Here is a 21,860-nt window from a genome sequence, read left to right on the forward strand (position 1 = left end):
GTTTGGCCGTGTCACTCGGTGCGCGGCGGGCCTTGTATACTGTACTCAGAAAACGAGCATTTGTGGGTTAAATGTTGGAGTCTTTTTCAAATAACTGTTTCAATTCATGTGACTTCTCTATTTGAATTCCAATTAAAATTTATTTGGATTACTTGTTTTTTCTTTTAATTGTGGTTGATATTTAGCAATATTAATGGATCAAAGCTGTCCGACGTAATGCTGTCCCTCACTGCTCTCATGATCAAACTATTCACTGTCCTTTGAATAAAACATGACCATCACAGTAGAGCCAGAACGCAAAATGACTGTCAGCCTCTTGTGAAACAAATGTGTCTCTGTGCTAATGTGAGGAGAGCCTCTGTCCTCTGGTAGGAGGCGGACAGCAGCCAGCAAGTGCGCCATTCCTCTACTGGTCAAACTGGTTGAGACATGCAAGACTTTTGCTGTCTACACAAATTGTAATGAGCTGTATTGTTCCCAAAGTGGGAGAAGAGAGGGGTGGGGGGGAATCCTAGAGACTACGTGAAAAGGACCGTGTGGGAAAAGACGTCATAAGCTTAGTTCCACTGACAGGTTCATTACGTTTTAAAGGTCACATTTAGGAGTTGTAACATGGATTTAGGCTAATAAGAGCACCTCCTGTCTGCAAAGGATCGGATCCGACAACATCATCCTGCATACTGTAACCTGCCACTTTACTCATTTTCCATTATACAGAATGTGTCTATTATTTTTGTGTGTCTGTAGTGCAGTGGTTCTCAAACATAGGTGCGCGAGCCAAAATATTTTTACAGTACATTTAAAAAAGTGTGTACCAACACACGCATCAGTAAAAATAAAATAAAACAATTACTCCTCCCTACCTTACCCTGATGTATCATTACATAATGTTGTGTTGTTGTTGTTTTTCGAACAAAAAGTGTATTATTACAGGAATTATGTCTTTTTTTCCAGAGCAAAAAGCATATTTGTTTCCAGAATATAATTTTATTTACTTATTTATTTTAAGAATAAGGGTGTCTTTACCAGAATAACAGGCGGCATGTTCCGGGTATAAAGTTGTATTTTATAAATTCACTTTAAATTCATTTATTCTATTGTTAATCATTCACTTTAATATCATAATATTATGATTTTATCCTGGAAAATGACAACTCAATAGAATGACAAAGGGCAGCCTTGGCGGAGTCCAACCCTCACCGGGAACGAGTCCGACTTACTGCCAGATATGCGGACCAAACTATTGACTCCGGTCGTACAGGGACCCAACAGCCCGTATAAGGGGGTTCGCTACCCCATACTCCCGAAGAACCCCCCACAGGACTCCACGAGGGACACGGTCGAACGCCTTCTCCAAGTCCACAAAACACATGTAGACTGTCATGAACATGGTTAGGGCGACGGCGAGGAACGCAAGGCAAGAACATGGTGGACCCAATTGCAGGGAAGCAGGGAGGCAAGGCAGGAGTGCGGGAATCTCAAAATAATAATATTTAATCACAATGATAAAACAACAGGCGACTATGACAAAAACAACTGGCGACTATGACAAAAACAACTGGCGACTATGACATGGCAAGACATGTGACAACGACAATGAACCGACAAGGACTGAAAGAACCCAGGGAACTAAATACAAACAAATTGACGAGACAACGAGGAACACCTGGACAAGACACGAGTGGCTGGAGAGAGCTGATTGGTCGACACAAAATAGACGAGAACAGGTGGACACAACAACCTAATGAGCACACGACAAACATGGAACACAGGAAAACATGGAACAAAACTAAACACAACCCAAACCCAAAACACAGACCATGACAGTACCCCCCCTCTAAAGGAACGGATCCCAGACGTTCCCCAAACAACAACCAAAAAGTCATCAACCCAGGGTGGGCGGAAGGGGGCCTGGAGGAGGGTACAGAGTCCACCCCTCAGGTCAGTCTGGTGGCCATCCAGGCCACCCGAGGTGAGGTGCTTGGCTGAGCGGTTCAGGAGGTCGTCCAGGACGCCAAGCACCAGGGTCTTTACAGGGCCATTCAGGCGGACGGCCACGGTGCCGAACCCAATGGTAATAGGGTTGGGTGGCGGCCGCTGGACGAGCGCCGCCGGAGCGTGGTCGGGTGGCGGCCGCTGGACGAGCGCCGCCGGAGCGTGGTCGGGTGGCGGCCGCTGGACGAGCACCGCCGGAGCAGGGTCGGGTGGCGGCCGCTGGACGAGCACCGCCGGAGCAGGGTCGGGTGGCGGCCGCTGGACGCGCGCCGCCGGAGCAAGGACGGGTGGCGGCCGCTGGACGCGCGCCGCCGGAGCGTGGTCGGGTGGCGGCCGCTGGACGAGGGCCGCCGGAGCGTGGTCGGGTGGCGGCCGCTGGACGAGGGCCGCCGGAGCGTGGTCGGGTGGCGGCCGCTGGACGAGGGCCGCCGGAGCGTGGTCGGGTGGCGGCAGCTGGACGAGCGCCGCCGGAGCAGGGTCGGGTGGCGGCCGCTGGACGAGCGCCGCCGGAGCAGGGTCGGGTGGCGGCCGCTGGACGAGCGCCGCCGGAGCAAGGACGGGTGGCGGCCGCTGGACGAGCGCCGCCGGAGCAGGGTCGGGTGGCGGCCGCTGGACGAGCGCCGCCGGAGCAGGGTCGGGTGGCGGCCGCTGGACGAGCGCCGCCGGAGCAAGGACGGGTGGCGGCCGCTGGACGAGCGCCGCCGGAGCAAGGACGGGTGGCGGCCGCGGGACGAGCGCCGTTGGAGCAGGGTCAGGTGGCGGCCGCTGGACGAGCGCCGCCGGAGCAAGGACGGGTGGCGGCCGCTGGACGAGCACCGCCGGAGCAGGGTCAGGTGGCGGCCGCTGGACGAGCACCGCCGGAGCAAGGACGGGTGGCGGCCGCTGGACGAGCGCCGCCGGAGCAAGGACGGGTGGCGGCCGCTGGACGAGCGCCGCCGGAGCAAGGTCGGATGGCGGCCGCTGGACGCGCGCCGCCGGAACATGGTCAGATGGCGGCCGCTGGACGAGCGCCGCCGGAGCAAGGACGGGTGGCGGCCGCTGGACGAGCGCCCCCGGAGCAAGGACGGGTGGCGGCCGCTGGACGAGCGCCGCCGGAGCAGGGTCGGGTGGCGGCCGCTGGACGAGCGCCGCCGGAGCAGGGTCGGGTGGCGGCCGCTGGACGAGCGCCGCCGGAGCAAGGACGGGTGGCGGCCGCTGGACGCGCGCCGCCGGAACATGGTCGGGTGGCGGCCGCTGGACGAGTGCCGCCGGAACATGGTCGGGTGGCGGCCGCTGGACGAGTGCCGCCGGAGCAGGGTCGGGTGGCGGCCGCTGGACGAGCGCCGCCGGAGCAGGGTCGGGTGGCGGCCGCTGGACGAGCGCCGTTGGAGCAAGGACGGGTGGCGGCCGCTGGACGAGCGCCGCCGGAACAAGGACGGGTGGCGGCCGCTGGACGAGCGCCGCCGGTGCGGGAGCCTGGCGCAGCTGCCGAGGAGCCGGAACGGGAGCCTGGCGCAGCTGCCGATTAGCCGGAATGGGAGCTGCAGTCGCTTCCTCAGCCTGCCGCCATTGAGGTGTGGGAGTAGAGGGTACAGGAGTGGAAGAGTGCACAAGGTCTCGGGAAGGTGAACTAGGAAAAATGGCTGGTACTGAACATGGCTTGGGGGCAGGTTTGACTAGACGTGACTTAATTGGAGCCGTGGAACAACGTGTGGGAACAGGTGAAAAATCAAGTGATTTGTGAACAGGGGGGAAAAAACGAGGGGGCAAAATTTGACCTTTACTTGGGCGCCTCCGTTGGCCACCACGCGACGGTCCCGGGTAGATGGCCAAACGGGTGCCCAAGAAAAGGTCAGAGGGAAAGGATTTGGACTCACTGGGGTTGGAAACGGGGAGACGTGACAAAAACGGACGAGGACGGGATAAACTAGGGAAGGAACCATAAAAATCTAAATCTGTGTCAGAGTCAGAATCAGATAGGAGGTTAACTAAATCAGGGCCATCTTCACAATCAGAAAAATCTGAATCTAAAGAAACATGTGGATGTACAATAGTAGGGCATGGTGAATAACTAGGACAAGTGGGGGGACCCGAGGAAAAGGACAGAAAAGACTGAATGATAGGGCTTACTGGAGGAGGGTAGGTATGGATGGCAGGCTGAGGACGGTGGGAGGCAGTTTGGTGGCGTCCAGGGTGACGCCATGTTCTTCCCGCTGGGTCCTGTTCTGGTCGGTTCATTCTGTCATGAACATGGTTAGGGCGACGGCGAGGAACGCAAGGCAAGAACATGGTGGACCCAATTGCAGGGAAGCAGGGAGGCAAGGCAGGAGTGCGGGAATCTCAAAATAATAATATTTAATCACAATGATAAAACAACAGGCGACTATGACAAAAACAACTGGCGACTATGACATGGCAAGACATGTGACAACGACAATGAACCGACAAGGACTGAAAGAACCCAGGGAACTAAATACAAACAAATTGACGAGACAACGAGGAACACCTGGACAAGACACGAGTGGCTGGAGAGAGCTGATTGGTCGACACAAAATAGACGAGAACAGGTGGACACAACAACCTAATGAGCACACGACAAACATGGAACACAGGAAAACATGGAACAAAACTAAACACAACCCATGACATAGACTGGTTGGGCGAACTCCCATGCACCCTCGAGGACCCTGCCGAGGGTGTAGAGCTGGTCCCCTGTTCCACGGCCAGGACGAAAACCACACTGCTCCTCCTGAATCTGAGATTCGACTTCCTGACGGATCCTCCTCTCCAACACCCCTGAATAGTCCTTACCAGGGAGGCTGAGGAGTGTGATCCCCCTGTAGTTGGAACACACCCTCCGGTCCCCCTTCTTAAAAAGGGGGACCACCACCCCAGACTGCCAATCCAGCGGCACTGTCCCCGATGTCCACGCGATGTTGTAGAGGCGTGTCAACCAGGACAGCCCCACAACATCCAGAGCCTTTAGGAACTCTGGATCTCTCATCCACCCCCGGGACCTTGCCACCGAGGAGCTTTTTAACCACCTCGGTGACCTCAACCCCAGAGATAGGAGAGCCCGCCTCAGAGACCCCAGACTCTGCTTCCTCACAGGAAGGCATGTCGGTGGAATTGAGGAGGTGTTAGAAGTATTCTCCCCACCGGCTCACACCGTCCCGAGTCGAGGTCAGCAGCAGCCCATTCCCACTATACACAGTGTTGAACTCCTCCCATGCCAGAGTTTTTGCTTCAGCGACCACCAAAGCTGCATTCCGCTTGGCCAGCCGGTACCCATCAGCTGCCTCAGGAGTCCCAAAGGCCAAAAAGGCCCAAAAGGACTCCTTCTTCAGCTTGACTGCATCCTTCACTGCTGGTGTTCACCAATGGGTTGGGGGATTGCCGCCACCACAGGCACCGACCACCTTACGGCCACAGCTCCGGTCGGCCTCCTCAGCAATGGAGGCGCGGAACATGGTCCACTCGGACTCGATGTCCCCCGCCTCCCCGGGAACATGAGTAAAGTTCTGTCGGAGGTGGGAGTTGAAACTCCTTCTGACAGGGGATTCTGCCAGACGTTCCCAGCAGACCCTCACAATACATTTTGGCCTGCCACGTCGGACCGGCATCTTCCCCCACCATCGGAGCCAACTCACCGCCAGGTGGTGATCAGTTGACAGCTCCGCCCCTCTCTTCACCCGAGTCTCCAAGACATGCGGCCGCAAGTCCGATGACACGACCACAAAGTTGATCATCGAACTGCGACCTAGGGTGTCCTGATGCCAAGTGCACGTGTGGACACCCTTTTGCTTGAACATGGTGTTCGTTATGGACAATCCGTGATGAGCACAGAAGTCCAATAATAGAACACCGCTCGGGTTCTGATCGGGGAGGGCCGTTCCTCCCAATCACGCCCTTCCTGGTCTCACTGTCATTGCCCACGTGAGCATATTGTACTGTAATTCTAACTTGCATTTAGTATCGTTATTTAATAGTTATTCATCACAGGTATATAGTAAGTCTTATGGTTTAAAGTTACCATTTTTGGTTCCTTGCACATGCCAGTAGTTTAGTTTTTCAAGTATGTAGCCTATCTACAGCAAGTTATATTTGCACAAGCTACATACAGCTGATTCACATTTAAAGGGTAACAAAGGCAAAAAAAAAAAATTAAAGGCTTCCCATTCGCAGGCAAAGAAACAACAGGCCAATAGTGATTATGTATTGTTCATATTAGCCGGACGGCCTTCTTTCTTGTGTTTGTATGAAACCATTTTCCCTTCAGCTTTTTGGCAGGTTTACAAAACACAGGCATGCATATCTCTCGGAGAGTTCTTGGGGAAAGTTGTGAAACCTGTTTTTCTTTAAACCACGTGGCTTCTTGCTGTCAAAGACAGGGTTACATTTCCTCTAAGGTGTGGATGTGACGTGTTCGGATAGAAGCACCTCATCAAACTCAGTGAGTGCAAAGCTTCTGTGGAGGTCAACACATCATTCGCCTAATAGCAAAGTTGCTTAAATTTGATCTGAATGTCTCCCGAAAATGAGAAAACAACAAATTCAACAGTCCACTTGCCATGATTCAAGATTTGTGGATTACTATGACCTGGATGACTGAAAATCTACACAGACATAAATAAAAAAACAATTTAGCACATTGGTATTTTTATTGATATTGTAACAGTAAGTTCAAAATGGCTTGGGCAATTATGCTGTGAGGCTAAGGACATTCAAACTAATGGTTTCAATAGCGTTATTTTCAATTTGAGATTTTTTTTTTGTGTTCACTAAGGCTTACAAAAGCCACATTTGGGGGATTTCCTGGGATCCTATTCTAGTGGCCTCAAGTAAAACAACATTGTATTACATAAAAGTCCGTAAACCAACCGGTTTGACCTCAGATCATTTTGAGGACTTTTAGGCATTAATTTCAAGTAAAAAAGTTGAAATCTAAATACATGCATTTTGAAGCGTCCACATCTTTGTTTTAATGAAACGTGTTCTTCTCCTTCTTCTCCTACTACTTCTATAACTTTTATTATGTCATTCTCTTTTTGCTGAGAGGACGGTAAATGAACGTCAACGAACCTTTTGTCGAGTTTTCTTTGCGGCGGCCCCTCACGTTCGAACTCGCCATGACGGGGCTGATTGGCTAATGAATAATTAATAAGGGGGGAGGAGCGAGTGTCGCGATCGACTTAAGCAAGACGTTGCAACGTCACTGTTGAGAGTGAGGAAGAGACGCGGAGGAGGAGGAGGAGGAGTGCATGGCTTCTCACTGTCACTGGAACGACTGTGCGTGCGCCGAACAGAAGGTAAACGCTCTGCATTGTGATTTATGCTATTATTAAGATAGTGCAGTTACTGTTATGTATGTTGCAAAAAAAAAGAAAAAAAAAGTTGTTTTCCTTGCTCAGCTGAGCTTGGTTGACTCATTCAAAATGGGCTGTGAGGGAGACAGATACAGTGTTATGGTTCTTAATTACGCTGTTGTATGATTTCTCAACTTTGCGCCAAGATTGATATAATAGATGTGAAAGAATCAGATAGAGCATTTTGAACATCCTATACAGACTGTGATTGATTTGCTTCGTGGCAATGGTTGATGGACAGTGCGAGTGTTAAATTAGACAGATATTCGAGCCTCTTTTGTAGGGACAGTTGTGCCTTGAGATACGACTGACCTAACTGACGAGTTTTCCCAGAGACGAATCATTGTCCCGATGAATTTTTGCTTTGAAATTTCAGTTATGACCGCTGTGTGGTGGCAGTTCACGACGAGCAGCAGTTTTGTCAGCTATTGAAGAATTCTTCAAAATTTGTGTTTTCTAGCTTAATGCCCCCCTCAATTGAAGTTTACTGTCAACCTGAACTTCAAACAAAGAATTCCACATGGTGGATTTAAAACAACTACATAGCGTTGCTCGAAGAAAGTCCGCTAAGCTTAATGCTAACAAACAATGCAAAATGCCACAGACGGGCTAATGAATAGCATCATCATCGCTGTGCCGTAACCATTTCATTATTATTATTATTATTAATTGAACACAATATGTGGCGCAACACATGTCGACCAACAATATAACAATGCTGACAGGCATACTGTACAGTCTTTATTCTCCACAAAAAAAAAAACCCAAAAATAATGCATCTTATTGTGGAGTTGTGGCCATCTCGATACATATCTATTATTTATACTTCCTCCAGGTGGCCAAAGTGGACACACCAGGGGGAGCCGCACAATCACAGTGAACGATTTAAATTCCTGAAAGAATGAAGCGCCGTAATTGTTGTTTGTTGGATCTTTTTGCAGGTCCAATTGATTGGTGGTGACGCTAATGTGTGCTTTATAGGCTTTGCATGGTTTGTGGTTGATATTCAGACATTAAACATTAATTACAGATTCATGCAAGGCTTAAATTTTGTTATGGAGTTGTGTGATTTATGGTGGATGAACCTTTACAATTAAGATATTAGTCATGGTATCACTTACAATATAAGGGTATAAACTGGTTAATGACGGACCTGACTGTGACCTACCTAAACTATTGATATTATATTATTTTTATAATCATTATTATGTTATGATACATTGTCGATACAGCTGGATCAAATATTGATATTGAAATGTTAATATGCTGTAACTATCCATTTAAAAATTATTATTAAATAAAACAAATATGATCCAATACATTTAATTGATATTAAAAATGTACATATCAGCCTTTCACCTGACTTTATCTGCATGCTGAAATCATTATATAGTTAAATTAATTTCTTACATTGTCACTTAGATGTAATGTATAAATAGATACCATTGGGAAAAAAAGACTCTATATTGTATGATTTAGTATGCCACTCCGCTCTAGTGACCCACCGCTTGCCCAATAAGGAGCCCACCTTTGGCATTATACGATATGTCACTATTTGCCTATTTATAAATAATTTATTTGGGTATCCGTATTGTAATGCGGTCTCTTAAACTTGACCGATACTGCTGCTGTGTGACTCATTGTTAAATTGGGGTATTTGAGGTTAAAAATCTCACAGGTGACACAAGGTAAAAGTGCCTTTACACACCCGTTCCTGATGCGAGGGTTCAAATGTAAGCGAGCCAATGGCAGCGAGTCCACAGTTTGCTTTGGCACCTTAATCTCACTTGTTCTTGCATGCCGAAGGAATGAAGATTATCTGCACACCGGCTGTCAATGGCTTGATGCCACACAAGGTGCGAGCTGTGCCGCATGCTTGAGGTCCTATTAGACTATTTACTGCAGGTACAGTGTAATGATGATGATGATGATGATGATGATGATGAGGCTGGTGCTGTGATATACACTAGGGGGGAAAAGCCTCTTGTGTCGCTGGCATTTGTCTCCCTCTGCAATTATTTACCGTCACTGCTGTGTGCAAACACTACTGCACTCTTAACACTGTACCTACCCAATCACAAAGTTAAAGTCTGCAGTCATTTTTTAGTCCAGTGTGAGCAACAAGAGGTGACAAGACCACGGCCGGGGTTCCCTGGATTGTTTTGACCCACACATGACCCCTTCCCCACCACCCTTCCTCTTCCTACACTCTTTTCTATCTTTTTAGTCTTTAACAAGGGTTAACGGACATTGATGAGATCCGGATTTGTGCCCTAATTTTTAATCCAGGGAGTCCTGTGGATTATCCAGATGGCTCTAACTTCTAATTGAAAGCATTTTAATCTGATAACGTTGTTAAGACATGTTTGATTCTTGCAATCATATGCATTCTCTTTTCTTCTGCACAATTGACTTGAATTAGCTGTTATATATCTGTCTACTATATGCATGAATGTTTGTTTGTATGGTACAGCGGTACCTTGAGATACGAGTGGCCAGATTTAAGATTTTATCGAGATACGAGCCGTCGTTCGGCCAAATGTTTGCGCTGACTTGCGAACAAATGTTTGAGATTACAGTGCTGTAAAGTGGCAGTGAACTCAACTCAACACACTTCACAACAAGCAGCAGTTTGGCTGACAGTAAACTTTAAAAATTTTTTTTTGAGGCTTCAACATGTTTAATGCCACTCCCAGTTGAAGGTTGCTGTCAAACAAAACATGAAACAAGAAGAACTACATGTTTATTTAAACAATCACATCACTTTGCCTTAAGTATAGTAGCTTAATGCGAATGCATAATGGGTAACGCCATAGACGGGCTAACAAATAGCATTTATGTGGGGATGTTATAAAGCTTTACGCAACGGATATTTGAACACAGGCAGTAGAGCAACACGTGTAGACAATATAACAATGCTCACAGTCACAGGCATATATTCTTTATCCTCTGCAAAAAAAAAAAACGACATTACTGCAGCTGAGTCACTCACAATCGTTGTGGAACGGTCCTTCGTTTGTGTCTGCATGACTGTATTGTACTGCCCCCCGGTGGCCACGTTGCACAGACCAAGGAGCTGCAATGAACGAATGCCGCACCCTGACTCTGGTTGTCTCCAAGGTTCCTCTTTAATTCCATCAAGTCCGCCTGCATGCACTTGCTCTCCAAACATCTGCTTTCTTCTTGTTGTCACAGATGGGTCACAATAGCATTTGTCATGTTGTGTTGTCATAACACAGAGTGTAGCTGCTACTGTCAAGGACAGTGATTTATGGCCCTAAATTGCTGACCACCCCCATCCCCTAACATTTGCTCTGCTGGCTTAAGATGCTCCCTGTAGTGACATGAACGCTACGCTGACATCTCACGTAGGGACGCTCTGCTTTCTTGTGATGGCCAACACAACTGTTTCAGACAATTGACTTCAAAGCACAGCCACAGACCATTTAGATTGGCAGTACGAGGGCTGTTAGACCAGTTTACCCATTTTTATCTAGGATTACAGTTCAGTAGTTTTCACTGTGGATAAAAAATTAATAAGTTGATACGTTGATAAGAATTATTTCGATTTTGTGGAATAGATTGTTGATTAATCGACTCCTGAAGCAATTGACGCCAAATGGAGTGCACTGCTGGGCTTCAACTCGCAAAGGCAATGTTGATTTGGTTTCAACTAGTTCATGATCTGAAGAACAACTATGCTATGTGTTACATAGCATAGTTGATTTTTACTCTAAAACAATTGACGTGCAGGTATTATTATTGTTCACTTGCGGTCGGTGTGTCTTCAAAAGGAGACTAGGTGAGTGATTTGTGCGTCAGCGAATGAGAGTGTAGTTATCGTTTGTTATCGGCAGGCTGTTAACTGGCGAACCGTCAGAAAGTGACTGGGTGTCAGTTGTGGGCTATCGAAGTTTGTGTATGAATGTGCTTAGTGTTTCTTTTGTTCAATAAAGTGATTGAAAGTGCACCAGGAGCTGTCTGTCCTTGACCACTTGCGGGATCATTACAGTACGTTCTAACTAGCGGTGGTAGGCTATATATTATTAGCTAACGATGTATAGGTTACCTTGTGTCGGCGATTGTAGACGTGCTGTTGTGTCAACCAGTTCTATTTTACAGTACACAAGTTGCACTTTATCTTCTTTTTTTTTTTAGGTGTTAAAAAAATCCCGAACTTTGGACATTCTCTGTCTTTTACACAGTTTCCTCCTGGCCTGCTGCAATCGTGCTGACATATTTCTACAGGGAGTGGTGCATGTGTCTGCAATAAGATTAGTCAATGCGGAAGAATGACCGCTGCGAAGCTTCGAGGCAGAGATTATTCGTCAACTTTTTACATTTTTTTTATTATTGATCATTCAAGTTATTCGATTAATCGTTTCAGCCCGAGTGCCGAGGCTCAATAAAGGTTGTGAAACACTGACTGAAAGGATAGACCTAAACATACTTCATCCTTTTTGGTCGACTTATCATTCATGTAAATTTCAGCTTCATATGTATCATATTAAAAAATGGCAGACACTGCTGTCTTGTTTACCGCCATGGCAAAATGGCAACACAAACCAGTTCAGGCTTTGCCGTTTCAAACCAAACCAGGTAAGCTTAACTGCACAGGGTCTATTTGAGCCATGGTGCAGTCTGGTGCATGTCTTAGCAGCAACAAAGACCACACACATTGTGGAATACAGTATTAGGACATCTCTTGTAAGGGAGGTCTAACAGTATGTGCATTGTTTCTTTTCATCCTCCGAGACCCATATTGTTTTCAGTTACAGTGGACCCTTGCATTCAATCATTTAGAAATCCATCCATCCATCCATTATCTGAGCCGCTTATCCCCACAAGGGTTGCGGGAGCGCTGGAGCCCATCCCAGCTATCATCGGGCAGGAGGCGGGGTGCACCCTGAACTGGTTGCCAGCCAATCGCAGGGCACATAGAAACAAACAACCATTCGCACTCACATTCACACCTACGGACAATTTAGAGTCTTCAATCAACCTACCATGCATGTTTTTGGGATGTATATCGGTTGTTAGCGGCATTACTGTATTTTAATCTTGGTCTATGGTGTTGATTGGGGAATTATTATTTTTTTGGTGGTCATTGGTGTAAAAATTTTGCTGGCCAACAAAAAGCATGCATCTCCAAATTTTGAGAGTTCATATTTTTTGCCTAAAAATTCTGATGAATTCAATAAAAACACTACATTTAGAGATCCATGCTCTTCATTGGACAGAAAGATATTACAGATGGAAGAATTCACTCACGTAAAATTTCAACATTCCTGTCTTCTGTCCATCAGAACGAGGCATGGCTGGGAAGCCATTCCGGGCTACCCAAATCTGGAGCAGCATCATCTCCAACCTCCACACTCATGTGGAGGTCAAGCGCCGGCGGCACAATCTCAAGTCGTACCAAGACTGCTTCCTGGGCTCTGAGGCTGTGGATGCTGTTTTGGCGCACATCACCTTGAATCACTTCTTCGGCGACGAGGCCGTTCCTCGCCAGAAGGCCGTCCGACTTTGTCAAGCCCTGATGGACTCGAAGGTCTTTGAGCCGGTGGGCATTAAAGTGTTTGGCAAGGAAAAGAAGCGGGCCACTTTCGAGGACAGCAGCTGTAGTTTGTACAGGTTCACGAGCCCAGAGACGGGCTTATCACCGCTGAACAACACCAAGTCCAACTCCACGGGGACCATAGAGAGCGGCTATGACTCTCCCGCCATAAACAGGAACAAGAACAGCTACAGTCCATTATGTGAAAGGTAGTAACACATTACTTTAGCTCTCATTTTGGACCTGCCAATCCATCTATTGGTGCATTTTGTGCTCATCTGATATATAAAAAAAAAAAGTATTCACTTTGGTGCCATTTCTTCAAGGAACTATGTTGGAGTGAGAGGAAGAACCTTATATAGACAGGCGATAGTGGTATCAAAATCTCTTTTAAGTATGATGCAGTGCAGTGTTACACCACCGCAAACTAAAACCACAACCATCAGTTTCAATATACGGTACTACTGTATATATAACGTTTATATAGCTCCTTAGGGCGGGATGGTGGCCGACTGGATAGCACATCCACCTCACAGTTCTGAGGACCCGGGTTCAAACCCGCCCTCCCCTGTGTGGAGTTTGCATGTTCTCCCCGTGCCTGCGTGGGTTTTCTCCAGGCACTCCGGTTTCCTCCCACATCCCAAAAACTTGCATGGTAGGTTGATTGAAGACACTTAAATTGTCCATAGGTGTGAATGTGAGTGTGAATGGTTGTTTGTTTATGTGCCCTGTGATTGGCTGGCAACCAGTTCAGGGTGTACCCCGCCTCCTACCCGCAGTTAGCTGGGATAGGCTCCAGCATACCCGTGACCCTAGTGAGGATAAGTGGTGTAGAAAATGGATGGATAGATAGCTCCTTTTCTACCGAATGTTGTGTCTGGTGAGTAATAAAATAGAACAACATAGAAAAAAAATATTTTTGATGATGCTTTAAGTATGGACAGCATTGGTCAAATCAGGTCTGAGCAGAAATATTGTGAAACAAAAAACCAAAAAAAGATTCCTTTAATCAGAAACAGCTTAGAGCAGGTGTTGTATTTTGTCTCAATGTAATGATATAATGAAGCCTCAAAATGGTTCTCATCACTCCTCTTCACCAATCCCCCTTCCCTGTCTGATTGCCATGATGTAACCCTCCAGACAAGAAGTGCTGTCGTACTCCACTCACTCCCCTGTAAGAATAGGCAAATCAGTGGAGTACGTGCTGAGAAATATCAACCTGAGCTCGGCCATCACGCCTCAAATGATCAACTTGGGCCTCTCACGGGAGCGTAAGTAGCCGTCAACACGACAAATGGCACAAAAGGTCACAAATGACGGGACGTGTGTACCTGCGACCTTTGTAACCTTCCAACTGCTCTCGACTGCAGTGGTGGCTGAGGTGTGGCATCAGCAGGCTGTGTGCAGGCTTCTGCAGTTGATTGAGCTCCCGCTGCTGGAGAACTTACTGGAGGGCAAGGATGCCTCGCGGACTTCTTTGCAGGCCGTGGACAGCGACTCAGACCTGCTGTTGACATCAGGCTACTTGGACAGAGAAGTGCTCAAGGCCTTCAGTGAGGCACAGTAAGAAAACTGATAAGAATGTTGATTTATTTTTTTTTTTTTTTGGGAGTGGGGGGGGGGGGGCGCTGTTCTTTTACATGAGAACAGTGTTTTGGAGACCAAGAGACTGCACACAAAAAAATCAGTGTGTGCTTACTGGTCTTAAAGGGTGTGATGTACAATATCTCCCCGACAATCATGAAGTCTCCTTCCGCTAACCAGATCTCTGTTGTAGTACCAAGACTGACCTAGTAGTAGAAGAATAGTAGAAAGAAGTAGTACAGGAAAACACTTCGTCCGTCCTGGGCTTCATCTGTAAATGTGCTGATGATGTCTCCACCACCAAGACAATGACTGTGAACCCGAACCAGAAGCCCTGGCTAAATGCAGTGGTGATAGCACTGCCGAAGGCTAAGGATGCTGTTTCAGGGCACATCGGCACTCAGGGCAACAAGAAGACAGCTAGCTACGGGCATCAGGAGGGTGAAAAAAAAATCCAGGGCCACTTCACCTCCAATGACCCTTGGAAATCAACAGCATGTGGCATCAAGTACATCGCAAATTACAAGGCCAAGGATGAACAATGCCCAGAAGACGCTTCCCTACCTGATGCCACAACCAGTTCTTTGCCCACTTTGAGGACCCCAACAATGTTACCCCCACCCCCAGCGCCAGACTCACACCACCACCCGAAGACATGTCCCTCAACTTAACTCCAGCAGACGTGAGGAAGTCCCTGCACAGGATTAACCCCTACAAGGCCCCGGGTCCTGACAACATCCCAAGGTGTAGGTACTGAAAGACTGTACCCACCAGCTGGCTAACAGACGTCTAACATCTCGCGCCAACTAGCGTCTGTCCCAACCTGCCTAAAGACTGCCTCCATCATCCCCATACCCAAGAGCTCCACAGTAATAGTTCTGAATGACGATCGGCCAGTAGCCCTCACTCCTATAGTCATGAAGTGTTGTAAGACGCTGATCATGGCACATATCAAAAACTCCATCGACGACATTGTGGACCCACACCAGTTCGCCTACAGGAAGAACTGCTCCACTGATGATACCGTCTCAGCAGTGGTCCACACAGCCCTCACCCACCCACTCTTCCGCCTGCTCTTCCTGGATTTCACCTCCGCCTTCAACACCATCATCCCACAGACCCTGGTGCAAAAAGTGGACATTCTAGGGTGAGTCCATCACTGGGGAACTCGGTCCTGGACTTCCTGACCAACAGACCACAGACTCTCAGCCTGAGTTGTGCCTGAGTTCAACTTACAGTATCACTGGCAAATTGTAGTATCATTATGAGGAATGTTGCTGATTCCATTACTTTAGTACCATACTGCATGGTTTGGTAGCGCTATTGCACTATATCTGTTATTCTGGTTATGTTATGAAGCTACACAAGAGGGTCTTCACAAGAGGGTTTGCTGTAGCTATTGCGTGGATCTTCAAATCTCCTAATTACATCACGTGGTTCTGTTTGTTTCAAATACCAACTGCTTCCTCTCCCTCAGGGCAGATGAATGGATGACTGGTGCCTTGGACTGTCTGGAGTTCGTCCCCGACGACCAAGTGGCGGAGGTCAGTAAAGGTCTGGCCGGCTGCGCGAACGACCTCATTGAGTGTAAGAGGCTGCTCTACCAAGTCCTGGCTAAGCATTACGTACAAGCCGACCAGCCGCCTCTCCTCTGCAACCACGTGTTCGACATCCACTCGGGCATCTCGGAACTTCTCGGTGAGGAGACTTTTTTTTTTTTTTTTAAATACAGTGAACACCTGTTTAACACTGGAGATATGTTCCAGATCCACCCGCGAGATAGTTGAAAAAACATAAAATATAGAGCAATTTTACCCCTCTCACATGCTTTAAACATATTTAAACCTATCAAAATACAGTAGTAATAGTAGTAGTATTACTAGTAACAATATGAGTAGTACTTTAGTACTCCTTAGTTACTCTTGCTCACATAGTTTTCCAAATAAGAGGCAAAGTATGTATGCTTCAAGCTGTTTATTTGTCATTCACAGTTGAAGTGTACTATAAAATGGACACATAAAACAAGAGAATTAAAAATTGAATATTTAAACACCAGAATGTTCATCCAAACCATATATTCGTGGGCAGCGTGACGCAGAGAGTAAGAATGGAACCGTCGCCAGACTGCCCCAGGGCAGCTGTGGCTATACAATTAGCTTACAACTACCAGGATATAACTGAGGAGTGAATGAATAATGTGTGAAATTGTAAAACGTCTTAGAGTGCCCAGAAAAGCGCTATATAAGTGTAATGCATTATGATTATTATTTTTATTATTATAATAACGAAAGTCCGCTAGCTTAATGTTAATATAATACAAAACGCTATAGATAGACCAACTGAAATTAGCATAGATGTTATGTTATTTTTAAACCAAACAACTGTTACTTTAACACACACTGACCAACATCACATACAGCAAGAAATTAAACATTGTTCATTTAAACACCAAAATGTTCAACAAAACCTTATGTTAACAAAAGTCTGTTAGCTTAATGCTAACATATAATGGAAATGGGTTAACGTATAATAGGTGGGTTAACGTAAATTAGCATATATGTCATGGTAATTATAAACCTTCAAACAACAGCTACTTCAACACACACGGATCAGCGTTCAATACAGAAAAAGTGAACTAAACATTGTATTTTTAAACTGTTAATAGGTTCAACTAAACCACACAGTACAACATTAGTCACAGGCTCATATTCTGTCTGCTTAGTCGGACTCTGCCTCCTCTTAATGACTCTACAGCTCTTGCATTTGAGCTCAGTGCTGGCTGGCATGCTGCGGCACAACTACACTGTATATTGTAAAAACCCATTAAAAAAAACCAATCACTTAAAAATCCACGCTATAGCTCAGTGTACACTCTTTTCTCCCGAGGCTCCGCTTCCCTTTGCCTCATGTCATGACTATTTTTGTGTGGTGTGCGGTCAGTAAACGGCAAGCTGGAGCAAGCTCTGGAGGCACTGCAGCTCAGCGTGAAACTGCAGGACTCTCGGTGCAGGGAGGAGCTGCGGCGGCTGCTCAGGTTCATGGCCATCGCCGCTAACACGCAGGACATCAAACTGCACAAAGAGGTGTGTGCCTATATTTACACAGCTATGTTTAGGAGGATAAGCCACCGTGGCTGCGAGGATAGGCAGAATTGATTATCCATCAATTGACTACACGGTCCGAAAACAAACAATGTGTATGAAACAATTTTTTCCGGAAAGAATACAGTACAAATTAAACTCGCGTCACTGTACATTTTAATTCAAATGAATAACATACAGTAAAATGAGTAAGAATAATGGAAAAAAATAATGTATTAAATGTATTTTTTTTTTTTAAAGTGGTAAGAAATAGATTTTTGGGTAATTTCGTCCGACGTCGCTACTCCTCATTTGATAAGCTCCGTTTTAACGTCAGGATGTAGTTATGTAGTCTGGTTTTTATTATTTGGTGACCCCGCACATGTCCCCCAGATCGAGAACCGAATGGCAGTGAAGAGGTCGTTCTCCAGCGCCATCGTGTACAGCAAAAGACTCTCCAAAGGCAAAGTGGACCTGATGGTTCTGTTTCTGATGGACAACCACTGCGATCTGTTTAAAGTGAGTGTTCTGCATTGCGCCGAGTGCAGGCAATGTCGTGTTTGATTATAATCACGCTCTCAGCAAGATCTCGTAGACCGCTGGGGTCGACCACACGCTGTTTACACGAGGTTCAACTCCGACGCACATCAGGAACAGCTTAAAACTAATTGCATCTGTCTCTCCTCAAAAAAAAAAAAAAAATGACGAGCTTCCCAACAGGAAGGAGGTAATAAACAGTAATGTTATGTAAGGAGGTGCAGCGGAAGGAAAGATAATAATGTAGCTTTTGTTTGTGCTTTTCACTTGTTTCATTCACTGTTCAATGGCCACATACTTACTGGTTGCAACAACATTCCTAAAGCAAACATGTTCTTTAACATATCTTATATCAACTGGTTTCAAGCTATTGTATTTTGTTTATTGAATCCCCAAAAAATATTTTACGCATTAACAATACTAAATAACTACAAATAGTTATATTGTAATTAATATCCATCCACCCATCTTCTGTACCGCTCTATCCTCACAAAGGTCGCGGGCGTGCTGGAACCTATCCGGGTACACCCTGAACCGGTCGCCAGCCAATCACAGGGCACATATAAACAAACATCCACTCACATTCACACCTAAGGGCAATTTAGAATTTTCAATCAACATATCATGCATGTTTTTTGGGATATGGCAGGAAACCGGAGTGCCCGGAGAAAACCCGCGCAGGTACGGGGAGAACATGCAAACTCCGCACAGGCGGGACCGGGATTTGAACCCCAGTCCTCAGAACTGTGAGGCAGATGTGCTAACCAGTCTCCCACCGTAATTAATATATTCAACTAAATAGAACAGTCACAATGTGCAGTTGTTTCTTTTTTGTGTGCAAAAATGAATGTAACACAATTCAAATTTAAATAATAAATAAAATGAAAATACATTGAAAGAATACAAACAGTCTGTATTTTTATATTGCTTAATTAAGTATTAAGTTCCCGAAGTTACACTGTTCCCATATTGTTACATGTCTTTAGTTCCTCAATAATCAGAGGTTGGTAGAATAGCTACAAATTACACGATGACTGAGTTGCACGCCATTGTTTCTGTCAATTTTCATGTAAAGTGTGCCTGGCTGCTTTTGATTGCTAGTAGTCGCTAGTAGTTCCGTTGGATTGGTGAAACAGAGTCATGTGACAGTGCCCAAGGCAGAAGACTTGCTGACAATCCAAAACAAATTGTTCATGCAAGCAAATATAATACGAGTACAGACAAAAAATGTACAATAAATGGTTAATAGCCTTCATGGTATTGGTTCTCATTAGATTTTGCTGGTGGACAGAACAATGTGTCTGGTATACTGATGGAATTATTTAAAAAAAAAAAAAAAAAAACTAATTACAATGTGTGTTTCTTTACTACCTATGTATGTAATCTACAGTAAGCTTAAAGTCACTATTTTCCCACCATCAGGTTCCAGTTTCATTACACAAGACGGTCAGCGACAGATTAAAGAATATCATTAAAGGGAAGGACGCGGATATGATAACAGGTATGCAGATTTCACACTGTTGTTATCTATTTGACTTAATTTAAACAAAAATATATTTACTCTTATTTTCTGTATGCAGGGTCGACATATTGCACAAGACAGAACGCAAAGACTTATTCGGAAGATGCAGAAAAACACACCAAAGAGGAATTGTGGTCGTTACTGCGGACAATCCACGAGAACCCAAACCTGCCCAGCAAGGAAAAGAGACGTTTGCTAGCACAATTTTACAAAGGCCACCCGGACATTTTTGTGCAGTATTTTGGCAATAAATTATCAAGCATGAACATGTTGATACAGTAATAATAATTGGTTAAATATAAAGAGTGGAGCCTTTGTGACTGTGAATGTGGATTTGAAAGGATTAAGCTGTGAAAAGTGGGACAATTTGGAGTTTAACCCAAATGTTGTGGTGAAAAAAATATGCCTCAGAAGACAAAGAAAGCTTGGAATTCAAACCATAAGTGTGATTGCAGCATGTTGTTACAAACTTCAGCTAAGTAGGCATCCAAAGTGTTAAGCTTTTTCTTTAACTTCTTTTTTGTGATGCCATCACAAATGCGTGATAACGATAGACCAGGAAATGGACATTACTGTGACATACAAAAGCATCTGGCTGCTCAGCACATTATGAGCAATACAACCTTAAGATTTTTTGTTTGTTTGTTTGTTTTTATGGTGTGGTTCTTTTTTTAATATTTGTAATTATGTTAAGAGTTAAAATGTTACTGTAAAACTTTAAATATCACCTGCAGAGTTAGGTTTTATTGAATTATTGTTGATCCCGGAACAAATTTATTTGCTTTAGATTATTTCCTATAGGAAACCTTAACAAACTAGTACAGATTGTGTTCAACTTTCGAGGTTCCAATGCATTCCTTAAGCATTGCGACACCTAGTCATTACAGGTAGCAAAAACAGAAGAAAATGTAATGTTTCCACCCTTTTCAGCGACAAAAGCTTTTTAGTTGCAGTTCATCCTAAAGCCATTTGCTGAGGATTAAGCTTGGGTTGGAAAGTTCTTCCACATCAAACTCAAGTATGCTTTAATTGATATTGCTTTGTACACTGTGGACAAAGTTGGAAGCATAGGTCCAAAATGTTTAAGATTCAGGCAGAACTAGCCAAATCTATGGTCGGTGAATTAATCAAGAGGTGTGTGCCGATACCTTATATTTCCCTATTTATTTTTATGACTGTTGCTCTTCCAGGACTAAGCCAAGTATGGATGTTTGTACTTCGTGAAAAAAAGGAACATGTTACAAATAAACGTGATACAGACCAGCTGTGTCTAAAAAAGCCTTCTGATGCTAATTTGAAAGTCTGATGTTGCAAACAGTCAGAGATCCATGCAAATCATCCCCCATTGGTGTCGGAGCCCCAAAACCCTCGCTTCAGTTATGTCATCAAGGTTGGGTTTCATATGGGGCTCCATAGTAAGATCTGTTTACAAAGGAAGTGGCTCTTTTCTTAGGTGACAATAGCTTTCTCATTTCAAGCACAAATCATATTGATCGCATGATTGCAGATAAACAAATGTTTACTATAACCATGTTTAAAGTTTCCAGACAACTACTGTAATTTCTCGTGTATAATTCCACATCCCCCCCCCCCGCCCCCAAAAAAATTGTCACAAGTCAATAGTGCGCATTATTTATAGGTATAGGGGGAAATGAAAAAGAAAAACAACCTTCACATTTTATAAATGTATGCCACCATCTAGTCGTTATGCAAAAGCTGTATACTTTCATTCCAATATGCTACCACCACCTAGAGGTTATGAAAAAGGTGTACACTTTCATTCCAGTATGACTGGGATGAATATGCTTGCATATTTGTACAGTTGTGCTCATATGTTTACATACCCAGGCAGAATTTGTGAAATGTTTTTTTTTTTAATACGACTGATGACTGAACAACCGATTAATTTCTTCTTATTATTATGTCTAATAATAATGCTTTTCTGAAATGCTTGACAGTTTAATTTGATTCCCATTAAAATAAAATGTGTTTCGCCTGGTCCTTCATGTTTTCTTTAAAGAATTGTATCCATCTTCCAAATTCTGCCTGGGTAATCAAACATATGAGCACAACTGAGTGTTTTCTATCCATCCATTTTCTCTACCGCTTTATCCTCACAAGGGTTGTGGGCGTGCTGGAGCCTATCCCAGCTATCTCCGGGCGAGAGGCGGGGTACACCCTCAACTGGTTGCCAGCCAATCGCAGGTGTGTTTTCTCATTTACTAAATAAAAGTAGGGCT

General features: G+C 45.3%; 2 protein-coding genes across 2 annotated transcripts; one reads left to right on the forward strand and one right to left on the reverse strand.

The window, feature by feature from the left end:
• Positions 1 to 511: 511 nt before the first annotated feature.
• Positions 512 to 4,609, reverse strand: LOC133474512 (uncharacterized). The gene is made up of 3 exons (XM_061766303.1): positions 4,105 to 4,609; positions 3,347 to 3,534; positions 512 to 518 (listed from the first exon to the last, which is right to left on the reverse strand). Exons 1-3 carry the CDS (start codon positions 4,261 to 4,263, stop codon positions 512 to 514), a joined length of 354 nt encoding a protein of 117 aa, XP_061622287.1. The 5' UTR covers positions 4,264 to 4,609.
• An 874-nt stretch (positions 4,610 to 5,483) lies between these two features.
• Positions 5,484 to 20,899, forward strand: depdc7a (DEP domain containing 7, paralog a). Its single transcript, XM_061766305.1, has 10 exons — positions 5,484 to 5,504; positions 7,172 to 7,283; positions 12,647 to 13,106; positions 14,038 to 14,168; positions 14,268 to 14,460; positions 15,959 to 16,179; positions 17,422 to 17,564; positions 17,955 to 18,080; positions 19,521 to 19,599; positions 19,679 to 20,899. The coding sequence occupies exons 1-10, from the start codon at positions 5,484 to 5,486 to the stop codon at positions 19,900 to 19,902; spliced, it is 1,710 nt and encodes a 569-aa protein (XP_061622289.1). The 3' UTR covers positions 19,903 to 20,899.
• The last annotated feature ends 961 nt before the right edge of the window (positions 20,900 to 21,860 follow it).

The sequence above is a fragment of the Phyllopteryx taeniolatus genome, chromosome 2, assembly GCF_024500385.1.
Source record: "Phyllopteryx taeniolatus isolate TA_2022b chromosome 2, UOR_Ptae_1.2, whole genome shotgun sequence".
NCBI lineage: Eukaryota > Metazoa > Chordata > Actinopteri > Syngnathiformes > Syngnathidae > Phyllopteryx > Phyllopteryx taeniolatus.